Genomic DNA, 24,847 nt, shown 5'->3' on the forward strand with positions numbered 1-24,847 from the left:
GGACGGAATAAAAGGTGTGTCCCGTACCTTGGCTTCCAAATTATCTCAAACGGCTCCCAACACGACGAAGGGTATCGAAATATGGTTTCAAAACAGGATTAAATTAAATATACTAGTGCCTTTATCTTCAACGAATTCCAAAAAATTCATTTCCAAACTCCCGCGGATTCTAACCTTGTACACAACCTCCCACTACCAAAGATGTTTATCATTTCATGCAGAACAATAAAACAACTCGGACATCGGGCGCGCGAGAGATACCCTAATCTGTAACAGTAAATTTACTATTATAGGACAGGAAAGTCTTTTAAACCTGGACAAAATACGAAAATTTAATTGACTATAGCGTCTACACCTTTTATTAGTTTGACTGACAAAGAGAGTAGCATTCCTTGTATGTTGGCTGACCTGGGACTGTAGTTTATGCGCTATCTAGACCTTTCACCGCGGAGCTGTACGTAAACAGTAGGAAAATTTTGACAAAAGAACCTAAATATTTCTGTCGATCGTCTAGTGCTGTGTAAATACATAAAGCCCATCCCATAATGGTATGATTTTAGGAAATATAATCGTAAGAAACAGTATACATTAGTTTATATTTTGTAGGTTAGTGTAAATTACTGAATCATGTGCTATTATTAAAGGGTGAAGATTGCGGACGGAAAAATATTGACAACTGCCATTGATAGTTCGGTGTAGCTTTTTGCTGCACCCTTACTTATTTATCATGTTTTTACAAACTTTTTTGTGTAAAAGATAAAATTTTTCGCCGTGTTTCTGCAGTAGAAAATATTTCTATTTCAGGATGTATTTTTAATGATCAGGAGAAAAAAGCTCACAATTTTTACAGATGCAAAGGATACAACGTCAGTTCACGAACTTAAGAAAATAATTGAAGGTAAGTTACAGATCTAATCATCTTGTACATGTTACTTGTCTCGAATACTGTAAACTTGGATTAGACGCTCCCTGATAACAAGCCACTCAAACGTTGTTGGCTGATTTGTGTTATACCTCTATTTATAAAAGGCAAAAGGAAGAAACTACCGTATATCGTGAAGGAATCATAAAATCAAGGAGAAAGAACTAAAGCTCAGTATTGAAGATCTTCCTTTTCTATAGGAAAAGACTACAAAATTTTTACGGGGATGTGTGTTTTAAATCTTTCCATTGAAGATATTGATTTTCATATTTGCTTGTAATTTAATAAGATGTTGATTTTCATATTTGCTTGTAATTTAATAACTGTGATGTTTAATATGGAATGTGTAGCAGGGTAACAACTACATTACTCACTCTGTAATTTTTTTGACAATATTATGAAATGGAGTTTTTTTGCTACACTGAACATATATTCCAGAGTAATGATAAAATCAGTCTACTGCATTTTCAATAGTTTATTTTATTAGCTATTGTACATTTTAAAGCAGAGCTTTATCTTTTAGTCGTAAACTGACTATCGAAAGATCTGTATTTGTGAGTCAACACGATACAAATATATATCTGATACTGATGGTATAGCCAACCATTTGATAATGTCATATCAAACAAACAAACAAACAAAAATGCAGAAAGTTGTACTTAATAATTCTGCAAATATAGTCTGGAAATGTAATTCTGACTTGGCAGAAATCACGTATGGGGTTTCCTGAAGTCTCAATCTTAGGCTCACTGTTGTTGCTCATATATGTAAATGATCTTCCGTCTAATATACAACTAACGGAATTAGTTTTTTGTGGCATATGATGGTAGTATTGTGAATAATCTAAGCGTATATACAGAAACAGAAGAAATAGAAAACTAGATCTTAAAATTATCATTGACTGGTTTTCCGCAAATGGTCTCACCCTCAATTTTAAAAAGTCACAATATATTCTGTTCTGCACACCTAGGGGCACTACATAAATGATAAGTGTAAATTGTGATGATGAAATTATGAATAGGGTGGAGACTTCAAAATTCTGAGAGTCTTAGCAACCAAGTAGTGCGTGAGTATTTAAGTGTCAAGATGCTGAGAGCACATCTCGCCTTTTTTGAGACTTTGGCTGTTCAGGTTGATCCATTTCTGACTACATTTCCATCAGTTGCCCCTTAGCTCCTTTCGTCCATATTTCCCTTAAGTCTATGTCAGTGAATGAATGAGATCTTTTAAAATCCAAAGTTTTGTTGAAACAAACTAGTTTCAAAATAGATCTGAATGACAGCATAAACATGTTGCCACCATAGATAGGTGATAATGAATATATAATAAAAAAACGTTGTGGGTCAGTGTGACATATCAAAGAAAGATATCCTGGCAGCCCGGAATGAGTGCCTCACATTTATGAACAGTATCCAAAATTCTGCCATATTCTTCTCACTACCTTAAATCGCTTTGGTGGTCATGAGGCTAAAGCTGTTGCCCATAAGTTCCTAAATCAGGCCAGTAAAGGAGATCCTTGATGGGATCGTGATCCCATCAATCAGTTCTGGAGGATGGTCACGGGGCTTGGGATAAGAGCACTTGTAAAGAAATTTATCAAACATGCTGCTTACATTGTCTCCCATGCCAATGTCAGCCTTGAAAAGAGGTTTTTCTGACCATCCCAGACAAAAATTTTCACATAGTATTTCATACTGTTCACAGTACAGTCAGTGTTGCTGAAGGTGTCTGATCTGTAACCTTCACTAAGCAGTTAATACACAGCTTCCAGAAACGTGTGGTAGTTACAGTGAAAAAGTAGCAGAGAAAAGTGCAGCTTAGAAATCCTCAATAGCAAGTGATAAAAGGATGAAAGAGAGTTGAGGAAAGCTAATGGAACTACAAAATAAAAAATTTTTTTCAGATTGAAGTAGTAGTTCTCTCACAAAAAACTATGCGCTTGTGACTCCAATTAATGTTCTTGTATGTGTTCTTATCAAATTAGTCCTTCCATAATTGTTTTGTAAAATTGTATTTGAATTTTATCCTGTAGTCTCTGTGGATCTTTTTGTGAAAAATGTATTTTTTACTGAAGTAGATGATGCTTCATTTTAAGCATTTTTGCAAATTTTGTCACAAAATCAATCAAAATAGATAAGGAAAAAACCCACAATATGATCCTGGAAAAAAAAATGGCCAGGGAAACCAGGAAAACACAGAATTTTTTTTAGAGTCCCAGGGCATCCTGGAATGACACCAAATGGGCTCACCTATCTTGGACTGTGGGTTGTTTTCACTGACTCAAAATGGAGGTACACACGGTGTGTTTGTGTTGTAGCTATGGTAATTGCTATTAATTTGCAGGTCCCCAAGATTATCTCTTGTCATTAACTCTCATTTATATATGTGTAGTACTATAATGTAAGCACACACAACTTTTTTAACCCATTAAACTTCGGTTACGCAATAAATCATTTAAATCTAAAGGTCACAAATTCAACTGAATACATAGTAATTACAATTATGAGTTACTTAAATTGGAAAGAACATATAAAAAATATTGTGCGGAAGGCGAACCAAAGACTGCGTTTTATTGGCAGAACACTTAGGAGATGCAACAGATCTACTAAAGGCGACTGCCTACTCTGTGCTTGTCTGTCCTCTTTTGGAGCACTGCTGCATGGTGTGGGATCCATACCAGATAGGATTAACAGAGTACATTGAAAAAGTCGAGAAAGTTCAAAGAAGAGCAGCATGTTTTGTATTATCGAGAAATAGGGAAGGGAATGTTATGGAAACGATACAGGATTTGGGGTGGACATCATTAAAGCAAAGCTATTTCTTGTTGTGACGGGATCTTGTCATGAAGTTTCAGTCGCCAACTTTCTCCTCCAATTGCAAAAACATTTTGTTGACGCCGACCTATGTAGGGAAAAATGATTATCATCATAAAATAAGGGAAATCAGAGCTTGCACGGAAAGATATAGGTGTTTGTTTTTTCCGTGCACTGTTTGAGATTGGAATAATAGAGAATTATTGTGAAGGTGGTTCAATGAATCCTCTGCCATGCACTTAAGTGTGATTTGCAGAGTATCCATGTGGATGTAGAAATAGGGACTTGCAGTGATCCCTTGTAAAGTTGTGGGACACGATTTGAATGGCAGTTTTCTGTGTTTAATTTAATTGAGTATTAGTTTTATCCCAGAAAGCTATTCCATAATGAGTATAGTCATCTCAAAGATATTACAAAACTAATTTTAAGTAGCACAGTGCTGTAGACCACAGGGATTTGCATATTAAGGAGATCTCCTCCATCTAACAAATAAAAATAAATGTTTTGCTGCATGTCATCCGATGTGGAATCCATGGCAAAGAAATAACTAATTGACAATGGAGGCACTTGACGCAACATGTTGTCCTATTTGCATGCCGTTGTTGGAGTGTTGTGGCAGAGATTAAGTCTGAGTAAACTGGGGGTGGCATATTTCCATGTAGTAGTTGTGTAGTCCATATATACTTCTGACCTGCCATTATATACAGCTTATTACCTTCATGTATGATTTCCTTTTCCAGTTAAGAGAACTGAACAGTACATAGTCCCTTTTACATATCAGTCATGAACTCACATTAGATTCCTTGTCAGGTCAATTTCAAGGTTTGGAAAGCTTTCTGTTCCTGAGCAACCCTTTGAGATAATGGACTGGTTGCTCTTGCATATACAGTAACTGTTCCATTGGTCTCATTAGTCAGGTAGCGAAATGTCTTCATCTGGGAAAACCCTGAATTATTTTTATTAGCTAATCAGGACATACTGTTCTCTGCTAGGGAAATGCCTAACAAGTGAGCTTCTCTTCTAAAAAGGAATTTTGTTTTTATTTTTGAATTCTGAAGAACGTGTAAACTACTACCTTGGGGCATAATAACATCAGATGACAAACTGTGGACCTTGGGTGTGGGGTGGATGCATGCTTCACTGATACAGGTAAACCATAGATGTAACCACGTCAGAAGAGTATCTATGGAGAGAACAGACTAACATAGTGGTTCCTGAAGGGGTCAGCCTTCTCAGTAGTTGCAGGGACAAATGTCTGGAAGATTCCCTGGGCCTTGTAACACCAGCCAAAACTGCCTCGCTGTGTTGGTACTGCGAACAGCTGACAGCAAGGGGAAACTGTAACTATTATATATTTCCTGAGAACATATAGCTCTACTGTATGGTTTAATGATAGCATTCTCATGGGTAGAAGATTCTGGACATGAAATACTTCCGCCATTTGGATCTCTAAGCAGGGACTACTTGAGAGGATATCAACAAGAAAAACAAAACGGACATTCTGTGAGCTGGAGCATGGAATTGTGCATCCCTTAATGGTGGTGATAAATTAGAGAATTTAAAAAGGGAAATGGGTAAGTTGAAGTTGAATATAGTGGAAATTGTGAAGAGCAGTAGTAGGAACTACTAGATATCTAGTCAAGTGAGTGCAGAATTGTCACCATGAAATCTAATAGTGGTAATGCAAGAGTAAGTGTAACATTGACTAAGAAAATATGAATGTAGGTAATACTATGAACACTGTAGTGACTGCATTATTGTAGCCAAGCTAGATACAAAGTCAACATCCACTACAGAGTTAAAAGTTCGATAGTCCACTAACTTTGCAGATAGTGAAGAGTTAGAAGAAAGGAATTACTCAAATAGTTAAGAGAGATGCAAATTTAATTATGATGATGGACTGGAATTTGATAGTACAACAAATAAAAATAATAGAACAACTTGAATTGTTGAAATGGAATGAAAGCGTAAGCTGTCTGTTAGAATTTTGCGATGAGCACCATGTAAGCATTGCTAATACTTGGTTTAAAAGTCATGAAAGATTATTTTATTTGTGGGAGAGACCTCAAGACATCAGGTTTAAGGTAGTATTATGAAAAGGATAGTTACTACTCACATTATAGCAGAGGTACTGGGTTGCAGATAGGCACAACAAAAAGACCGTCAGAAAGACCTTGTTGGCCGAAAGCTACTTTCTGACAGTTTTTTTGTTGTGCCTATCTGCGACTCAGCATCTCCACAATATGGTGAGTATCACATTCCATTCCAGATGTTCCAGGTTTAAGATAGATTGCATAATAATAAGGCAGATATATTGAAACCAGATTTTAAACTGCTAAACATTTTCTTGGGCAGTGTGGACTGACTACAGTTTCTTGGTTATGAACAGCAGATTAAAACTGTAGAAACTGCAGAAAGGTAGGGAATAGAAGCTAGAAGAAACTGAAAGAACCAGAAGTTTTTGAGAGTTGCAAAGGGGCTATTAGGCAGAAATTTACTGAAATTGTAAAACAACACAATAGAAGATGGATGGGTAAGTTTGTGAGGTGAAATAATAAAGTGACATGAGGATCAAATGGGCAAAAACCCAATGTATGGCAGGAATCCTGGACAAGATACAAGATATTGAATTAAATTTATGAAAGAAGAAAATCTAAAAATGAAGCAGGCTGAATTAAAGAAAGAAACCTCAAAAAATTAAGTGCAAAATGGCAAAGCAGGAATGACTAGAGGACAAATCCATAGATGTAGAAGTGTAAATTAGACTTTTGAAAGGAAAAAAAAAAAAAAAACTGTATGAATATCACCAGCTCGTATGATAAGCTAGCAATAAATAAAAGAGAGAAGGCTTAAAAGTAAAGGAATACATAAGGGACCTATACAAGAGAAACAAACATGAAAACAATATCATGGAAAAGGAAAATTAAATAGTTGACAAGGAAATCAGAAATACAAGACTGCAAGAAGAATTTGAAGAACACTGAAAGCCTGCCTAATTAAAAACAGGGCCACTGGAGTAGATGACAGTCACACAGAAATATTGCAATCCTTGAAGAACAAGCCCTGAAAAACTTTTTCCACTTGTTATGCAAGATGGGTGAGACAGACGAAATACCCTCTGTCTTCAAGGAGAATGCTTTTATGTATGACATTTGCTCCTAGCAAGACAGCTCGATACGTACATAGATGTGATTTAGTTAGTGTAAATTGTCAAATCATGTGCAATATGTAACAATGAAAACAATCAACTTTTGGCAAAATAATTGGATTGGATGTATAAAAAATCTACTTGCCGAGCGGTGGCAGAACACACACATAAAAGAGGGTTGTAATCAGGCAAGCTTTCGGAGCCAGTGGCTCCTTCTTCAGGCAGAACCTCCACAATATTCTTGACAGACTCTACACTCCTTTTGCACCCATTTCCCTACCCTATGGCTCCTACCGCCGTGATCATCCCCGCTGCAAGACTTGCCCTATGCATCCTCCAACAACACCTATAGCAGCCCTGTGGCTGGCAAAACATATACTATCAAAGGGAGAGCCACCTGTGAGACAACACGTCATATACCAGCTGTTATGTGAACACTGTTTGGCCTTTTGCATTGGCATGACTACCACCAAATTATCAATTAGGATGAATGGGCATGGGCAGATGATGTATACTCACCACACATGCCATCTGGATTCTTCCCCCAGACAACAGCTTCTTAGAACTCCACAGGTGGGAACTAGCACTCCATCATTTCTTTGTTTCTCGCCACCCACCTGGCCTTAATTTACATTAATTTCTTCTGTCTCATAATTTCTTCACAGTAACTACCCTTTTCTTCATTCTTTCATTGACTTACCTGTCTATTTTTCACCATCCCCTCCCACCTCTGTTGCATACAAAGCACGTAGCTTTTCACTCTTATTAACTCATGCATAATGTTTAAGCAGTAATCTCTGTCTTGCATATTACCCTGCCTTGTACCATTAAGCTCTCAGGTTTTCAAATCTCGTCCAATGCAGTCCCCAACAATCAGTCTTCCCTTCTCATCCCGTACGGCAAGTCTCCCCTGACTTGCAGTTCTGGGTGACTTTCCTGAAATCCACCCCCTTTCCTTGACCTATCCAGGCCTCTTGCTTCACCCATCTTCCTTCCCCTTCCGTGGTCTGAACTGTTCAAGGCAGGGTTCAACGTCAGGTTTGCTGTTGCCCTAAACCTGCATTTTATCATGCTGTTTTGGTGAGGGACCTACTTTCCTTCACACATAATGTAATTTGGAAATATCACTTTGCAGCCAAATCCCAAAACCATTCCAACAGCAAATCTGACATCTAACCCTGCTTCGAACAGATCACAGCATGATCCTGACTTTGTCCACCACCACTACTTCAAAATCATTCCTTACTAGTCTTCCAAGAATTCCTCACATCCAGCATTGCTTCACAACCCTTCCTCATGGTCTGTACCACATGACTCTAACCTGTCCTCTGCATAACTCCAGGCTCTACATTCCCTAAAAGCTGATGACTCCATCTTTATTCTCCCAGCAGACAAAGGATCTCCGCTGTAGTACATGACTGAAGGGAGTATGCTGGTGAACGTCTACACCAGCTGTCTGACACCTCTACATACAGCTTCTGCCATCAATATCCCATCCCTCTGATTCAAACTGACCTGCAGTCCCTCCTTAAAACTAAGGCCCGTCACAAGGACTAACTCCTCAATCCCTAGAATTCTCACCCCACCCAAACAATGCACCCCCACCTTTTACCTTCTTCCTAAGATCCACAAACCCAATCATCCTGACCATGCTGTAGTTGCTGGCTTCAAAGCACCCACCGAACGTATATCAGCGCCTGCAACCTGTAGTACGAAGACCTCCCTTCTATAACAAAGATACCAACCATATCCTAAATCACCTGATATCCGTGCCCGTCCCAATCCACCGCACTCCTTGCTTGTCACCATTGATGCCATCTTGCTCTGTACCAACATCCCCCACATATATAGCCTGTCTGCTGCTGAACATTTCCTCATCAGCACCCACCTAATTACAAACCTATGACGACATACTTCCTACTCACCTTAATCAACTTTATATATACTACTTCAGCTTTGAGGGGCAGACATACAAACAGGTCAGGGGTACCGCATGGGAACCAGGATGGTTCCTTCCTATGCCAACCTCTTCATAGGTCACTTGGAGGGGAATTTCCCGGGCTTCATAAGTCTTGAACCCCTGGACTCGTGGTGAGACTGACCTGTTAAGATTCCTGGATTCTCTGAATAACTTCTCCCAATTAAATTTCACATGGTCCTATTCCAAATCCCATGCTACTTTCCTTGATGTTGATCTTGTCCTCACTGAAGGCCAGCTACACACTTCCATCCACATTAAACCTACCAACAAACAACAGTACTTACATTTTGACACTTGCCATCCTTTCTATGTCAAACATTCCCTCCCATACAGCCTTGAAATTTGAAGCAAACATGTTTGTTCGGATGCAAATGCTTTACTGCAATACACCACAATTCTCAGCTCAGCCTTCATTGCACATAATTACCCCACCAGCCTAGTTCAAAAGCAGATTTCCAAGGCCATCACATCTAATCCTGATACTGCTGATCCCTCCAATAAACAGCTTCGGAGTACAGCACTGGTGACTCAGTATTATCCTGGTCTGGAATGTATTAATCAGCTACTTTGACAGGGCCATGACTTCATAAAATCTTGCCCTGAAATGAGATCCATTCTGTCTGAAATCTTGCCCACCATACCTAGAATGGCTTTTCATCGCCCTCCCAATCTCAACAATATTCTTGTCAGACCCTAGGCTCCTTTTGCACCCACCTCTCTACGCTATGGCTCCTACCCATGTGACCATCCCTGCTGTAAGACTTGCCCTATGCATCCTCCTACAACACCTATAGCAGCCATGTGACTGGCAAAACATATACTATCAGAGGGTGAGCCACCTGTGAGATGACACGTCATGTACCATGTAAACATGGTTTGGTCTTTTACATCGGCATCACTACCACCAAATTATCAGTTAGGATGAATGGGCATAGGAAGAGGGTATATACTGGCAACACACAATATCCTGTTGCAGAACATGCCCTATAATATGACAGTCTTGACCTTGGTGCCTTTTTCACCACACACACCATCTGGATTCTTCCCCCAGACAACAGTTTCTCTGAACTTCGCGGGTGGGAACTAGCACTACATCATGTCCTTGGTTCTTGCCACCCACTTGGCCTTAATTTATGTTAATTTCTTCTGTCTCATCCTTTCTTCCCAGTAACTACTCTGTTCTTCAGTTCGTTTTAGCTTTCTGCATCTTTCATTGTCTTACCCGTCAATTTTTCGCCGCTGCCCTCCCACCTCTGTTGCATACAAAGCACTTAGTTTTTCACTCTTAGTAACTCATGCAAGACGTTTGAGCAGTAATCTCTGTCTTGCATATTACCCTGCCTTCCACCATTAAGCTCTCAGGTTTTCAAATCTCGTCCGAATCAGTCCCCAACAATCAGGCTTTCCTTCTCTTCCTGTGGAGTAAGTCTCCCCTGACGTGCGGTTCTGGGTGACTTTCCCAAGATCTACCCCTTTTCGTAGACCTCTCCAGTCATTTTCCTTCACCCCTCGTCCTTCTGCTTCAGCCCTTCTGCCTGAAGAAGGAGCCATTGGCTCCAAAAGCTTGCCTAATTACAATGCTCATTAATGTGTGTGTTCTACCACTGTTTTGTGAGCAGATTTTTCTTGTGCAAGATGTACACTTTTGGACGTATCATGGCATTATGCTCCTATGAAGAAGGTATTGACATTACACCTGCTAAAGCAGTACTAAACTTCTGAGGATGTCAGATTAATTTATCAAAAATTGTAAAGTGAAATAAAAATATATTTGTTACTGATGACTGAATTTTATTCTGAAATATGTACTACAGTTGCTTGAAATGACAGCTATGAATAAAATAAGTATGTAAGAATTCAAATTCCTGAAAAGATAGGTCTGAAAGATATGAGTACTTCTGAACCAACTCTTTAATAAGTCATGATTCCAAAGTACTGACACAACTTATGTGCAGAAGAATGGAAAAACTTATGTAAATCAACCTCAGGGAGGATCAATTTGGACTTCAAAGAAACTTAGAAACACACGAGGCAGTATTAACCCTACAACTTATCCTCAAAGGAAGATTGAAGAAAGTCAATTCTATGTTTACAGTAATAGAAGATTTAGAGAAAGCTTTTGATGGTGTTGACTGGACTCCATTCTTTGAAATTATACATGTAGCGTGGATAAAATGTTGGAAATAAAAGCTTGTCTAAACTCATACAGCAATTAGACTGCAGTTAGAAGTGTTGGATGACATGAAAAGTAAGCAGTAATTGAGAAGGGACTAAAAAAGTGTTTTAGCCTATACGTGAGGTTACCAATCTGTACATTCAGCAAACTTTGTAGAAAACCAAAGAGAAATCTGGCATGGGCAGGCATCCATCGTCTCCTCCACCTCCCACTGATATCGCTCTTTCTGTGGTTCGTGCTCATGGACACGTGCTAGCGACATCTCTGCTGTTAGTGTGCCTGCCGCCACCGCCCCCCCCCCCCCCCTCCTCCCAGCCCCCCAAAGTCTGCTCATTGTGGGATATTGCCTTGCATTTTTTAATCTTCTTCATACTGAGCTAAGCAAATAACATAGTATACCTAGAGGGGCACCAGAGTACCCCAAAGCAAAATGTAATCATGTACAATTACACAGTAATAGAAGAAGAATAGTCTTCTACTATAACAATGTAATGACAAAAAAAAAATCGTTCAAGTGTGTTGGTAACTAATCATGTTAATTTTTAATTTTTTCTTTCTTTTTGCCAAATGTGTATCTATTGGTAATTACAGATATTTGAGTTCGAATCGACACAATTTTTGCATGCTTTCTCTGTTTTCATAACTGCATGTTCACTCTGCACAAAAGAATAACACTCACCACATTTTGTTTTACACTTCTGGTCTTATTTCCTAGGACACAGTTTACAATGCCTAACACTGGCTGTCTCTTGTAGAGGTTCCATTGAACTTTATTGCTGTGTCTCTGGGTTCATCTCCACCAAACAATAATTCCTTCATTATTGTTCATGTGTTTGTGAGCATTCCATTCTGCTTCTGCATTCTTTGCTCCACATGAGGATTTAGAAGTTCTGTCCTAGGTCTAACAAACATTTTCTCTTTCAGTTCTGTGTAAGAGCATTCCAGTCGGGATTTTTTGTCATCCAAATAACGTACGTGTTTATGACTGCTGTATCAGCTGTGTTCAAGAATAGCAAAAATGGTCATCACTTGCTATTCCTATTACATGTATACTCATTTATCATTTAGTTCAGTGCATAAACAGAACCGTTGGTTTTGTAATGTAGTGTAGAATAATATCGGGTCTGAACTGATCCTTTTCTGTGCCTCAGTTGTCATCTTAATGTTCAGAACTCAGAGGATTACTGCCTTGTTCTTTTTAGGTACATATGATACTATGGTTAGATTTTCTTTGAATGCAAACATAGATGAAAATGTGGTTTTAGTGGTATTGGTCAAAGTTCAGATGGGATTTTGAGGTTCTTTTTTCTAAGAGCACCAGTCAGAGTTAGCACTTTTTTCAAAAGCTCCTATGCAATTGAAACATCCATAAAAAAGCTATCAGTTGTAATACCATATCCACATCCTAAAGGAGATGCAAGGTCCATTACAACTCTAGCACCTTGATTCTTTTCCATAGATCGTTCTTTTGCTGTGTATACCTACAGGTTGAAAGCATATGAAGATTCAACATTGTAAAGGGCCGAATTTTTTATGTGATTTCTAACTGATTTGGACTTCACGTAAACCCTAAACGGGCATTTCCACGAAAAGCTACCAGTTGGTTGTCCTCTATCAATTGACTGCTTGAATAATAGTGTACACAGCATTCATGTCCAGAAGTTGTAGATATTTCTTTAAATGCAGAAAATTTGTCCATTTGTCTCTGTTTCTCTCCAGTAATCATGCCATCGAATCTGATGTAAAAGAAGTTCAGAAAATCTTTTTATCGAAAATTAAGCTATTAATATTTTTCTTTGGTACATGGTGTCCATGGACCATAACACAAAAAGTGGTTCTCTTTTAGCTTTCAGTGTGCCATTGTCACAAGAAGCGCTATGAAACTGAACTGTTCTGTAGTATTTATTGGGAACAATTTATGTTTGGATGAAGGGTGAGTTACATTCTGTAAACTCTCTGATCTTTGGTTTGTGCATTTAACAACTTTGTTCACTATTTTAGGCGTAAAGCACAATGAGTGTCTCTATAGTTGAAGACACACTTCTGGAAATCATTGTGAAATGCTGAATTTAGACAAAACTCCTGTTTCTAACAACCGCTTGGTAGTTTGTACTTTGATCATCATATCATTCAATTTGTGCTGGTAGGTAAAGCTGTCTCTGGCATTTGAAGCTCCATAATTTGTACAATGTGCATTTATACTTGTTTGTTTTCTTCACACACACAATACCTAGTGGGACACAACAGGACCCCAGTCAACATTTTAATTATTATTTATTATATAGATAAATATATTCAAAAAAATTCAACATTGCTAATGTTTAGTGGGGACAGTTAAACAACATCACAAACTATTTGAAACAGCTACGAATAATAAAATAGTTACGTTGGGGCCTTGCAGTACCCCGCTTGGTATGCAGAAAGTTAATCAGACAAAGCATGGCTTCCCAGGTCATAGTAAAGATGTAGCCATTATCATGATAAAGCACCAGTTCCCTTTCTAGTATCTCAGTAGGTTATTTAGCGATACAGTCCCAGAAATTAAGTGACTGTGTCAGAACCTTAGTTAGGTCATAATCCATTCTCTGTAATTCTGATGGACAATATTCAGCAACTGTCAACTTGTTAGGGGCCCGCGATGTTCTTGGCAGCAGTGTTCAGCATTACATGCCTTCTAACCTGTATATGTCATGCCACATTGGCAGGATATCCGATAAGACTCCAGGTTTCCGTAGTCCAAAGTTGTCCTTGAAACTATCAGGCAATGGCTGTGTTTTGACTAGTGAGTAGCAGACTGTCTTCACTTTGTGTTTCTGGAGAATTCATTCGATCCTTCCGGATAAATGCAGCACAAAATGGAACAAACTTAATTTTCTCTCTCTCTCTCTTTCTCTCTCTCTCTCTCTCTCTCTCTCTCTCTCTCTCTCTCTCTCTCTCTCTCTTCCCTCCCTCCCTCCAGTTGTACAATCAGTGAGGGTTGTAAACATCTGTGCATTTGCCACTCCTTGTAGTCATTCTTCTGGAACACCAACCTCAGAAGTTCAAGTTCTTGGTTGAGACTCGTATTGTTGGAGAGAATGCAATCCCTACGTACCAATGTTTTGAGCGCCCCATCCCTCCGCCTTGGGTGGTTGTAACTGTATACATATACATATAGGCTGCTATGCATCTTCTTACAGTAAATTCTGTGGTCCAGCATGCTGTCTGCTCTTCTCTTTACTAGGACATCCAGAGAGGGGAGCACATCATCCATTTCAACTTCCACGGTAAATTTGCTGTTCTTATGTATGGAATTGAGGCATATGAGGAAATCATTCACGTTGTCTCTTCCATGTGGCTATAATATGAATGTGTCATCTACATAATGGAAAAAAAACAGGTAGGTTTCCATTGGGCTGATTCCAGGGCTTCCTCCTCAAAACATTCCATATATATGTTCGCAACAACTGGTGAACCTTTTCAGGTATGTCTTGGCATCCACATACTTCGTCTTATACCCACATGGAAGTGTCAAGCTGAATACAATAATTTCCAGATACATTATGAATTCCATACACCAAACCTCAGTTTTACTATGGAAGTTGAGGACGACGACATGCTCCCCTTCCTGGATGTGCCTGTGGAGGGAAGAGTTGACAGCACTGTGAGATACAGCTTGTACTGTAAGAAGATGCACATTGACCTGTACTTGCACGCACACAGCTGCCACCACCCAGCACAGAGGTATGAGGTGCTGAAAACATTGCATCCTCTCTGACAATGAGTCAGCCAAGGACTTGAACTTCCGAGAATGGTCTTCCAGAAGAATGACTAGATGGAGTGGCAAATTCGGAGAACTCTACATTCTACACTGACTGTGCAGCCAGCAGAAACAGAACCGCAGGAGGATGTGACCATTGTATTTATTCTCCAGAAACAGTAAGTGAAGACAGTCTTCTGCCCTCCAGTGAAAACACACACACTGACAATGTCAAGGACAACCTTGGACTGTGGTAATCTGGGGGTCTTGTCAGATACCCTACTAATGTTGTTTGACATACATAGGTCAGATCATTGCAGAGTACATCAACAGCACAGCAGACTGCAACAGCCTAACAAGTAAACAGTCACAGAACATTGCCATTGGAATTACACAGAATGGATTGCAACTATACAAAGGTTCCGACAAAAACATCTAACTTCTAGAATTGTCATTAAGGAATCTATTGAGATTAAAGTATGGGAACCTCTGATCAATCATGACAATCATGATAGTGGCTAGATCCTTAGTAAGGCCTGCGGACCTGCATTTGGTTTGATTTAGAAGAAGAAGAAGAAGGGGAGATGCTAAAATGAATCAACTTCAATGGCAGACACAGCAACAGAACAGCAGCATGGAGGGGGGAAGGGGAGCGCTGCTCCAGCTCCTAAGCAGTCAGTTCGTCAACGCACCTGGCAATATGTTCACTTGTTCCATATTGTGCTCATTGGCCACTGATATTTGGCCATTCACCCATGTACTGTTTAGTCTTTAAAACTTTGGTGTTTGCAGGCGGCATTGTAATTCTGTTAAACACAGCAAATTACTTGGGAGATCACTTGTCTCGAAAAGAGGTTATAATATGAACATAAATGAAAGTAAAACAAAGCTAACGGATTGTAGTCACATTAAATCAGACAATGCTGAGGATATGTTAAGAAATAAGTCATCCAAAGTAGTGAATAGTAGCAAAATAACTGATGATGAGCAAAGTAGAGATGATATAAATAAGACTGAAAATAGCAAGAAAAACATTTCTGAACAAGAAAAAATTCTCAACATTTAATATAAATGTTAAGGAAATTTTTCTGAAGGTATTTGTTTGAAGTATGCCTTGTATAGATTTGAAATGTGGATGATAAACAATATAGTCAAAAGGGGCATAGAAGCTTTTGAAACATGATGGTACAGAAAAATGCTGAAGGTTATGTGGACAAATCAGAAAGCTAAAGAAAAGGTTCTGAATCAAATTGATGATATTAAAAGTGTCTGGCACTATTTGACTTAATGAAGAAATTGCCTGATAGGAGGTGTTGAGAAATCTTCCACCTGGTAATGGAGAGAAGTATGGTGGTTAAAATTGTAGAGGGAGCTCATGGCTTGACTGCAGTAACCAGGTTCTTCTGGATGAAGTTTGCAGTGGCTTCATGGAGATGAAGGGTCTTGCACAGGATAGACTAGTTTGGAGAGCTGCATCAAATGAGGCTTCTGACTTGAAAGAAAACAAAATCCTATGGCAGCAAATTTCTGACAGTAGAATTGACAGTCAGATAGTTAAGTATGATATTAGATACAACACATACAAATTTCCAATAACTGCTCTTTTGCACTCTCTAAAGAACACAACAATTGTCTGCCATTACTGTGGACAGAAGGTTTCATGTAGGTGTTATGTACAAATGAAGCTCACCCACAAGGGACCCTTTCCTTTATCACAGACTGTCTCACCAATTGACAGATCCCCAAAGGGAAGCATTTGGTGGAGGGAAACTACATAGGATATGTAGCAGACAGCATTTCCAACCACTCAGGTCTACTTAGCTAGTGCTAGTAAGGGAAATCCAAAGAGAGCCCTGATTGCAAAACAGTTTACGAAGTCAACCCTGTTCTAGTCTGAGTTTCTGCTGTGTTTCTCATTTTGTCCTCCCCCTCTTCACCCTCTCAATAATTCTGATGTGTTCTCATATACTCCAAGTGAGGTACCTTGTTTCAGTCTAGGTCTTTCAGTATTCTGTCAAATTATTCTCACAATGTCACTTCTGCCTCTTCATCTTCTCCCATTTTGTCTTCCATTTCCATGATATTGTCATGAAGTTTGTTTCCTTTGTATAGTCCTTGTTTATGTACCTTCCATCTTTCAGCCTTCCCTTATTTTCTTAGTGTTAGTTTGCTACTTGAGCTATCAATATTCATATAACTGCTTCTCTTTTCTCCAAAGATTTCTCTAATTTTCCTGTAGGTTAAAATGCCACCCTTAAATGTGTGAAAGGAGGGAAGCATTTTAATTACCACTGATGCTGACTGAGAATAAAATATACAGTTTCTGTAGTTCTGTCTATAAATGGACAGTGGTATTAGTGAATTCTCAATCATACCATTGGGGCAACTTAATAGTTTGGGTCTCCACTATTCACAAATACGAAGATGAGTGAAAACTAGAAAATCTCAATCACAGTTAATAAAAGTTCACGTAATAGCTTAGCTGCTTCATATGACGAAACATTCAACTTTGATATCCTCGGAGCTTCATGAATTCCTATTACATACACTTAGCTTCAACCTATTGTTTGCTCTTTTCAAATTCTCTGGACATAGCATTCCGAGATTGAATCCATGTTGTTGTTGTTGTTTCCAATGAGAACATTCTCCTCTTTTTTTTTTTCCTCTAGAATATTTTATGTATGGGGATACCATTGTCATTAGATTGCACACTAGAGTTGCATGTCCTCAAAAAATATAAAGACTGTCATTTCCCATTGCTTTTGGCCATTGGCAGTATTAACGTAGCAAGCTCTTCTGCAAACTGGTTCGCAGTAGAGCTTCTGTGAAGTGTGGACGGTAGGAGACAAGGTACTGGCAGAATTGAAGCTGTGAGGACGGGTCGTGAGTCGTGCTTGAGTAGCTCAGATGGTAGAGCACTTGCCCGCGAAAGGCAAAGGTCCCAAGTTTGAGTCTCGGTCCGGCACACAGTTTTAATCTGCAAGGAAGTTTCATATCAGCGCACACTGTGCTGCAGAGTGAAAAATCTCATTCTGGAATTTTTCGGGTGTTTAGACCTGGAATGTGTTGCAGCAAAGTTTGTTCCAAAATTGTTGAATTTTGACCAAAAACATCACATAGACATTGCTCAGGGATTGCCAAGTGAAGTTGACAATGATCCAGAACTTCTAAAGAAGGTTATAACAGTGACAAAACGTGGGTGTATGGGAATGGTGTCAAAACTAAGGCCCAATCACCCCAATGGAAACTGCCTGAAAAGCCAAGACTAAATAAAATTGGACAAGTTCAGTCACATGTAAAGGTTTGTCACAGGTTGTTGTTTTTTTTTATTATTTTTTTTTATTTTTTTTCGATACAGCAATATGAGTTCCTGCGTAATTGTGCCAAAACCACTCGTGGAAATTGGATCATAATAATGCTCCTGCTCACCCTTCAATGCATTGTCGTGATTTTTTGGCAAAAAACAAAACCGTTTTGTTGCTTCAACCAGCGTGTTCACGGGACATGGCCCCCTGCGACTTGTTTCTATTCCCGAGGCTGAAGAACACCATGAAAATATGTCATTTTACTACCATTGATGAAATAAAAACAGAATCACTGAAGGAGCTAAACACCATAAAGAAAAGTGAGTTCCAGAAGTGCTTCCAAGATTGGAAAAAGTGCTGTGTTATATCTGAGAGGGATTACTTCAAGGAAAACAAAAAAATTATGTTACTCTTTATCACTCCTCCTAATTAGTCCAATCAATCATGTATTGTTATCTGTTTGCAATTTCTCCCTAATTTATAGTAACAAATTGTAATATTGCTCTACCATGAAAAACTTGATTTTATAGTAATCAAATGTTTAAAAAGTTGTGTTAATGTGTAAGATCTCTTCAAGGTTAACATTTAATTGACATAGAGAAGAACTGTTGAAAGTAGTATGTACCTTTGAGCAGAAAAAAAGAGAAAGACATCTCTTAAGAAACAATCTTGATCATGTTGAGCACCACAGGTGATTGACATTAATATTAATGAGTAATGAAAACCACCTCAGCTCATTATTACACATTTATTGTTGTACAACCAATTTCAATCTTGGTTTCTCAGCAGAGTGTTTGTGATTATCATCTTCGGATTTTGTCTTTGACATTGTATATTACAACCAGACCATTTATAATAATAAAGAACAACCCCCTTCAGTCACAAATTGTGATTTTATTAAAATGTACGATGCATTCTGAGCATTGAGGACTCATCTTCAGGTGCTTTGTTAAAGCACCTGAAGATGAGCCCTCAGGGCTCAAAATTCATTGTGCATTTTACTAAAATCACAATTTGTGGCTTAAGGCAGTTGTTATTCATTATTATGAAAGCAATATAGTCATGGAAGAAACACTACAAACAATGGATAAAAATCAAGATTTTGGCACATCTCAGCAACCTGAAGGTTGCTGAGATGTGCAGCAAAGTTAGTCATGATGAAATAGATTTGCAATAATACAGCTGAGGTGATTTTCATTCATATTACCTCTATTAAGCTTTCCAGACATATGGTAAAAATGAAATAGATCATAACAAAATAAATGTGTAATAATACAGCTGAGGTGAGTTTCAGTAGTCATAAAATTACATCTTTTTAAGTTTTCCAAATTTACAGCTCCTCCACATAAAACATATATTACCCCAGTTTTGCAATATGATGTGACACATTTTACATAATTAAAGTGGAATAGGTCCCACTGCAATAATTTTCGTGCTCCTTCATCTCGGTTCCTTTATATCGCTTTCTCATACTATTTTGAAATACTGTACATTATTGTTACACACACACACACACACACACACATACATACAATTAAGGTATTGCTGTGTGTGAGTAATAGATATGTTTGGTGGAGGAGAGGAGACTCCTGGTGTGTCCACCTGATCCTCACCCTTTCGTGTCTGGATCATAATGGTGAATCCTATATTTACCACCCATGGTAAGACAGCTTAAAAACTGATTTCAGTTGTCCTTACATATGATGATTTTCATTTCAGTGTGATGCCAAAGTAGCGAAGTTCTTGTAGTGGATGATAGACTTGAACATGCCAACCACATGTTTCACTTAGACATCAGTTCATTTCCCTCATAACTTCAAAGGTTGAATGTGCATCCTCAGAGTGATACTGTGCCATTACTCAACCTACATAAACTTCTTGTTCACACTTACACTATTTTTTTCTCTATAACCTTTGCACTATGGGTTATGTCTGTGTGTATCCCCAAAGAGTAAAATCTACTCTGTGCACCAATCTATCACTTCCTACTACAGTCCTGTGACAAGGTACCTTTCACCCTACTAAGGATACAGATACCTTTAAGAATACTTGATTTTCCTATTATTTCCATTGCAAAGACTATGAAATTCTTTTGCACAAGGCAATCAACCAGGTGTTCACCAGATGGTAACTGCCAAAATGTGACATGTACAAGTGTCACCCAATTACAGAACTTGCAGGTCATCAGAAAATTATGAATTTAACATCTGTTTTGCAGTCTGAACCATTTCCCTCCAACCCTATATCTGGCTTATCTGAACACCACAGACGAGAACTGTTTCTTCAACAGACTATGGAGGGGGGGGGGGGGTGCTGTCATATCTCCGGACATAAATGTCACTGATTCCTGCCTTGCTTCTGCTCCCTTTCTACCCTTATACCCCAGAATTGCCTCCCTTCTATATGGTTTCTTTTCCATTTTTATTTCTCCCCATTATTAGCTTTGAGCATCATAAACATGTCACTAATGGAGGCAGTACAATGATTGAAACAGCATGCTCAGGTTTGAGAGTACCAGGTTTCAGATTCCTGGCTAAGTAGCATGTTTGGGTCATCTTTGTCACTCCAGGCCAGTGCTGGGATAGTTCACTAGATAGGTGATAACCTCTTTCTTCCTCTGATCTCCATCTCTGTTCATAATGACATCTGCATCAATAAGTTGGTAAACTCTAGTTTCCCTCCATCCTTTTCTCAAATTTTATGTACAGTAGAGCGTCGATTATCCGAAGTAATTGGGGGACATGGGTGTTCGGAAAACTGGTTTGGTCGGATAATCGAACTGTACATGTTTATTTGCCAAAAAGATTTACTGTACAGTAAATTCATTCATAAAAACAGGCCTCTCTTTTAGTATTACAAAGTAACATACAAAGGCAACTTCAGTAGGACTATATAGTATGTGGCACAGTTTATTAAACAAAAATATATACATATTACATACGCATTTTACATACAAAATTAACGTTTAAAAAAATCCTTTATTTTGGTCTGTCTAAGCAAGCCTACACGCTTACGAGCAGCTAAGTCAAGTTCAACGAGCAGCTAAGTCAAGTTTGCTTCTTCACGAAGCAGCACACAAGTGTTCGTAACAGAGAACAGAAGGTGACTGCACCGTGAGAAGCTCTTCTTGGGGGCGCGCTTCTTCAAACTGCGAGGAGTGGCACGCCTCAACTCTAAGCTGGCGCAGCTGTTGCTGTGAACAGCTTTGATACTGCCGCTACTTCTACTGCCAGTGCCAAGCCGACAGAAGTGTGCTGATTGTTGAAACACAGCGACTGGCGGCTTGGCCGGTCAGCAGCGCCCTGTGAAGGCCCCATTAGAAGCAATGTTCTGCCAGCGGTGGCCCAGTGCAGCGACTACTGTGGGAAACTTGGTTTGGGAGTGAGGGAGATGATGGACGGTAGGGTGGGAGAGTAACAGGTGCGAGCGAGTACACAGTTCGGTTAAGCGGTCGTTCGGTTGACCAACGTTCGGATAATCGACGCTCTACTGTATTCTAATTTTATTTACCATTTTTTCTTTGCCTCTCATAAGTAACGTTCTCTCTCTCCTTGATACCTCCTTCTGCCACCCCCCCCCCCCCCTCTCTCTCTCTCTCTCTCTCTCTCTCTCTCTCTCTCTCTCTCTCTCTCTCTCTGATTTCTGCTGGTTGTATTCTTTACATTTACCATTCCTCTCCCTTAGTGCAAAATTAACCAAACATTCAGCACTCATTCATCTCTAGAAGCTGCTCCTATATTTTGAACACTCCTCCCCCCGAAAGCTTAAGTAAAACCTTTTTTATGTGTGTTCTCCTGCCACTGCTGTTTTTTTATCTATACAATTACTGTATATTGACAATTTAACACTGTATGACACACCAGGAGCCTGACCTTCCCTACCCTAGTATGTAATGCTCTTGCATACTGTGCCATCCAAGTCTGACTCACAACTTGCTGTCGCAACTTGCATTCTGCCAAGTAGCTATTTCTTGCTTTCCAAACTTCCAGGAACCTAGAACTCATGTGAGAAAGGATATTGTAAAAAAAGAATTAAACACTACCTTGAGTGTATTAGGAATAAATGTTTCACTATGCACAGACTGAGATGGTGCAGTGGTAAGAGACTGAACTCGCATTTCGGTGGGTCCACCAAGTCGTTAACCTTTTCTTCCCACCAGTCACATAATTTTGTTATTTATAACCAGACAGGTGTTAATACTGAAGTTAGGAGGAGCTCTATCATCCATCAACGGTTTGTGAAAATTTAAGGGCTGGTCACATTGAAACAATGCCTTATCTGCGAACATCACAGTTTTACTGAATAAGGGTTTACACCAAACTGAATAAACCATTTGCATAAATGCAGGAAAATCAGCTGCTAATAGTGCTTGCATGTGTTAAACAGTAAAGGTATGTAACACTGTTATGTAACATTAACCAGACAGCTGTGTCGTCAACTGCATGAAAAATTGTCTTTTCCAGTTGCCATTGCCCTCGCCATTCTAGGTCCCCACAAGTCACAGGTTGCAGCCTTAAATATCCCATTACATAAGACAACGATTTATTGGTTCAAACATCTTTCCATTGGGGCACCTTACTCTAGGAAACTCTTCCAGTATAAACACAGAGTGGCGTGGAAGTTACCATATGCTGATGCTTTCATTAAATGGATGTCTTTGGACTCCGGCTATGTGTAAACTTCGGTACGGTTCGGTTGCAACATTGAGGATGAACAGTAGCAGTTAGTTCCATTGAGGATGAACACTAGCTAACAGTTTTGTGCTCATCAATCTTGTAATGACTGATTAAACAGCTGATGCTAGATGTTAGAAAGGAAGTGAGTCACATGTCGCTGGCCGAAGTGGCCGTGCGGTTAAAGGCGCTGCAGTCTGGAACCGCAAGACCGTTACGGTCGCAGATTCGAATCCTGCCTCGGGCATGGATGTTTGTGATGTCCTTAGGTTAGTTAGGTTTAACTAGTTCTAAGTTCTAGGGGACTAATGACCTCTTCAGTTGCGTCCCATAGTGCTCAGAGCCATTTGAACCATTTGAAGTCACATGTCAACACGAACAGTGATGCAAGTTGTATGTCGATGTTACCTCTGGTGAAATGGAACACAAAACAATGGCTGGAACCAGAGAATTACAACATCATGTGCTATAAAGATTTGTAGAAAATTAGTTTTGACATGGAAATAAAGCATTTTTCAGCCCATTTCTATATAACATATCACAGTTACTTCATGCCCATAGGTTAATCTGTAAATAGCCCACATGTGACCCCTGAGTGGTGCTAAGCAAGAAGCAACATTGGCTGGTAGACAGCCCTCATGTTCTAGCACAATACATCACTGTGGCTCCTATCATCAACAATGGTTCTTTAAGAACGAAAGACGTAGATTTTTGGACCAAATATTAGAATTTTACAGATTAACCTATAGAGTATTAGCAGATCTAAATCCCAATATTTATCAAAACTTTACCTGAAAAACAATGTTGATACGATCACTATCCAAGAAACACATGCAAATGATAACCCTCTCCAGCCAAGGGATAAAATACCAGTATATGACCCCCTTGGTGCCACATATCACCCAACCTATGGGGTCATCACATGTGTGCACAATACAGCAGAGAAAGCTTTCTTAATCTCAATTGGAATATCTAACAGTATCCACAAACGTGTTATAAAAATTGCAGATTTACGTATGGTAAACATATACAAACCTCCAGCAGTACAATGGCCATCTCAAGCCCTTCACGCACACACCTCAGCTACGTGTTTACATGTTTACTTCAACAGCCACCATGAGCAATGGAAGTATAAATCCAATGACTGCAGTGAGAAGCATTAATTTCATAGTTAGAACAACACTATGTTTACCTAATTTATGATGCCAAGGACTGATCAACCTGTAGATCAGCTACATGGAGGCAAGAGTACAATCCTGATATATATTTTATATTTTCAAACAACCACCTCCAGCCATTAACAATCACATGGACAGTTCTGCCTTGACATTCCACTCAATCAGCACTGCCCAGTAATACAGGAAGCAGGCATGCAAATGTCATTGGTAAATTTCATTCCCCACACACGCTGGAATTTTCAGAAAGCAGACTGGTCTTACGTCTCTAAAACCTTGATGAGATCTTGAGATGGGTTCTTCCCTTGAGCAATAACTATAGAAGATTTGTGGGTTCCATAAAGATGAAGCAAGGAAGTTTGTTCTTGGAGAATACTGGAAGGGGTACATAACTGAATCGTCTGAGTGCAATAAGGAACTGTAGGAGGACTTCCTCTCAACTGGAAAGAAAAAGTAGCAGATGTACTGCTGCATAGTCTTGACACTACACATTGCCAGAAATGGCTGGATGTTGTTGAAAACCTTGACTCCAAATAATAAAGCAGAGAAGCTTGGTCTCTGTTTTGTAACTTGGGAGGTGGAAACTGAGTAACTTGCAACAACCACCTCTTAAAACCAAATACAGTTGCTGCGCACGCATGCGCGCGCGCATACACACACACACACCGCGCGCGCATACACACACACACGCATACACACACACACACGCGCGCGCGCACACACAACACACACACACACACACACACACACACACACACACAGTTTTGACAAAATGAACCATCCATCTATTTCCTGACATCAAACCAGACAGGTCAAAGTTATACATACTTGACAGAACAGCACATGGCAAAAACTGCAGCTAAATTGAGGCCAAGAAATAATATTCTGCAAAATTTTTGTGGTACAACGTGGGGC

General features: G+C 39.3%; 1 protein-coding gene across 2 annotated transcripts in view; it reads left to right on the forward strand.

Moving 5' to 3' along the window:
- The first annotated feature begins 261 nt into the window (after positions 1-261).
- The window catches only part of LOC124786963 (elongin-B), a 38,922-nt gene continuing 14,336 nt past the window's right edge, over positions 262-24,847 (forward strand). Inside the window, exons 1-2 of one of the 2 annotated variants that reach the window (XM_047254303.1) lie at positions 262-571; positions 805-898. In XM_047254303.1, coding sequence (XP_047110259.1) covers positions 551-571; positions 805-898 — 115 coding nt within the window. In that variant the 5' untranslated portion in view covers positions 262-550. The remainder of the gene's footprint in view (positions 572-804; positions 899-24,847) is intronic. The other variant, XM_047254304.1, reaches the window with a different exon arrangement.

The sequence above is a fragment of the Schistocerca piceifrons genome, chromosome 1 (assembly GCF_021461385.2).
Source record: "Schistocerca piceifrons isolate TAMUIC-IGC-003096 chromosome 1, iqSchPice1.1, whole genome shotgun sequence".
Taxonomy (NCBI): Eukaryota; Metazoa; Arthropoda; class Insecta; order Orthoptera; family Acrididae; genus Schistocerca; species Schistocerca piceifrons.